This window comes from Saccostrea echinata, unplaced genomic scaffold (assembly GCF_033153115.1).
Source record: "Saccostrea echinata isolate AGI-Se365-2 ecotype Australia unplaced genomic scaffold, CSIRO_AGI_Sech_v1 ptg000030l, whole genome shotgun sequence".
NCBI lineage: Eukaryota > Metazoa > Mollusca > Bivalvia > Ostreida > Ostreidae > Saccostrea > Saccostrea echinata.
This window is the reverse complement of record NW_026889779.1, coordinates 34,233,905-34,236,676: the sequence shown is the minus strand read 5'-3', so window position 1 is coordinate 34,236,676 and position 2,772 is coordinate 34,233,905. Positions and strand designations below refer to the sequence as shown.

Sequence of the window (2,772 nt, the reverse complement as noted above, 5' to 3'; positions counted from 1 at the left end):
TAAAAATTATTAATTCTAATCTATTACTTGCTTATCTGAGAAGGATCGCTCTCGTTTCCTTAACGCAATTCACGTCAAAACGGCGGACAGGCCAAGGTCGTTAAAAGTTTTGAATTATAAGATTCTAGGTAGAACAACATGTTTGAAACTAAAAGAGAGAATAATTTGATACGTAATCGGATTTTCTTGTGTTAGTTTTCCAAGTATTCACAAATATCTGCTTTATATACTGGTTCAGATGGTTCAGTTATCATTGTTATAGAATAGTTATGAATTCTGGTGTTCTCAATTATCCTCATTATCATCTCAAATACAAACTGGATATGTAATTTTACTGTGTATATATTGTTGTTACTGGATCACAATGATCCAATACTTAAAGAAACTTAACTCGGGTAAGTGTTGTGGCTCACAGACCATCTGACTCTACTATATTTGATAGTTTCAGATTAGCTTTGGTGTTTTTTTCCTTTCAACCTATATTAAAGCAATTAGAAAATGTTTACTATCGCACGGATATGCACTATATATACATAATAATAAGACGTCAATGAACTGCCCCAAACTTTTTATTAGTGGTGATGGACGATCGAGTTCAATGTGTCTCGGCCATATCTAGCATTCCACCCGTCCCGGAACTCATTTGGGGACACATATCCATTGTGATCTGTAAGAAAATAATAATCAAAGAATCTGTTGCTATGACCTCCTTCGCCATAAAAAGGAAAAACAGACAACTGAAAATCGTTGTATAGTTGTTCATTGCTGCCTTTCAAATATTGAGTCGTCTTGAAATACAGATAACTGAACACTGAGCATTGTAATGACCCTGACCTCAGTATGTATCATTTTGTGTTGTGTAAGTTGTAATTTTGGGTTTCTTTTTTATCCGTTTTCTCATCAGAACAAAATATTCTAAAGACATCCCCTACATACATTAATGTGTGATAAACTTGCTATATAGACTCATGTTGATATATTGCTCTGTAAAACACTAATGGTTTAAAAGCATAATTATTTAGTGTACATTCTAAGAAACATGAACCTAAGGAAGCTCATTCAGAACCTATCAAAAATCACAAATTCTAAACAGAAGTACGGGTACATACAATAAACAACTTTCAAATAAGAAAAATGAGAGGAGAAATGGTTTTCCTTACCTTTGTCGAATCCAGCAAATATATGATCTAGATCTGTCTCTGTAACAAACATGTCTCTGTCCACATCGGTCTCTAAAAATATCAGCAGTCCATCTCTCGTATCCCGGAAGTCGCAATATCCATTCCTCCAGCCGTTCACAACCTCGTCACGTGACAGCTGGCCGTCAGCTTGTACACAAGAAGATTAATAAATACTATGGAATCATTTTAATTCGTAGCTGGGGGGGGGGGGGTTCAATGTTCGTGGGCAAGCAAAATTTTACTTGTTCCGGAGGACGCAATTTCGTGGGTTACTCGTGTATACGATAGATTCAATGAATCAATATGTTTACAAAATAAATGTTCGTGGGGATGTAAACTTGTGGGTAAGGTGACACACGAAATCCTTGAACATTGATCCCCCATGAACAAGAATGATCCCACAGTAATAGATAAGAATGAAGAATTTGATTTTATTTTGACAAATTAAATGCTTGAACTGTTTAAAACCTGGAAACTCTGTATCAAATGTTGGCAAAAAAATATTTTTAAATTCTGCTTTGTCTAGGCCATGCTGGTGGTCAGCGTCATACTGGTCAAACAATGCTGGACAGTGTTTGTCTCCATCGTCATCCCCAAAGACGCAATGGATCAACCTAAACATCGCAAAACAATAGCAGTAAAAAGATATTGGTGGGTATGTAGAAAAAAACAACAACTGCAACATCAATAATAGTGACGAAAAGCTGAGCATTTCAAAATATACAGATGACAGGAACGAGATATTTAATAATCAAGACTGAACACTTTTCGATATTCAGACATGAATCGTTTAATTTTTAGAAATAAACATTAAAGTACTATGCGTTAATTTAAAATGTTCAGGTTATTAAACTGTAATTGTATGTGTCATTTTTACTCATCTGTTAATTCAACGATAACTGTTTATTTATCAGGTGCTTCTGAAAGGAAAAAATTGAAACTTACAATAAAATTGACAACAAACGGAACGTTTGTCCCATCTTTCAGGTCTGTATAACATAGATAAGAACGTAATCCCAGAGAGATTGTAAAAGTCGGTCAAATATGTAATTCAAATTATTTAACTCTAGGATAGACAAGGTCAATTCGTTCACTTGATTTTCCACCAGCGATGTACATACATTACTAGTAACTCTCATAAGAGTTTATTGTAACAGATGTACATGTGGGAGCTGTATAATAATAATGAACCATGTTATATAGTAGCCTTTTTGGAACTCTTTTTAAAGTTCTCAACTATTGGTAACAAACAATTATTAATCAAAGTGAACACTTGAATGAAATGAAATATTGAGATAACAAACTCTATTCAAGTTCAAAATCCATTAAACAATATTAATCTGGAGCAGAGCAAACACGGACCCCTAAAAACAATAAAGATGGGATCAGGTGCCATGGAGGAGCGAGCATCCCCTGCCGATCAATCACACCCGCCGTGTGCTCCTTGTCATGATCGGGAAATAACGAAAAAATCCGTCGAAAAATCAGTGTGTAAATAATGGCCTAACAATTAATATGAAAAATGTCAGTCAGCATAATTATGACTTAATGATAAATTGTATTTGCTGACAAGGTGATTGTAACGATCATT

General features: G+C 34.7%; 1 protein-coding gene across 1 annotated transcript; it reads right to left on the bottom strand.

The window, feature by feature from the left end:
- Nucleotides 1-572: 572 nt before the first annotated feature.
- On the bottom strand, nucleotides 573-2,236 carry LOC133197067 (uncharacterized). The gene is made up of 4 exons (XM_061332907.1): nucleotides 2,127-2,236; nucleotides 1,650-1,795; nucleotides 1,161-1,328; nucleotides 573-667 (listed from the first exon to the last, which is right to left on the bottom strand). Exons 1-4 carry the CDS (start codon nucleotides 2,159-2,161, stop codon nucleotides 573-575), a joined length of 444 nt encoding a protein of 147 aa, XP_061188891.1. The 5' UTR covers nucleotides 2,162-2,236.
- Between the last annotated feature and the right edge of the window lie 536 nt (nucleotides 2,237-2,772).

What these genes read in the sequence shown, in the direction of transcription:
- LOC133197067 (XM_061332907.1), bottom strand. Translation starts at nt 2,161, where the DNA reads ATGGGACAAACGTTCCGTTTGTTGTCAATTTTATT. An exon ending in ATTTGATACAGAGTTTCCAG is followed by an intron (nt 1,329 to 1,649) that starts GTTTTAAACAGT and finishes CTTGTGTACAAG; the next exon opens with CTGACGGCCAGCTGTCACGT. An exon ending in ATTTGCTGGATTCGACAAAG is followed by an intron (nt 668 to 1,160) that starts GTAAGGAAAACC and finishes ATTTTCTTACAG; the next exon opens with ATCACAATGGATATGTGTCC.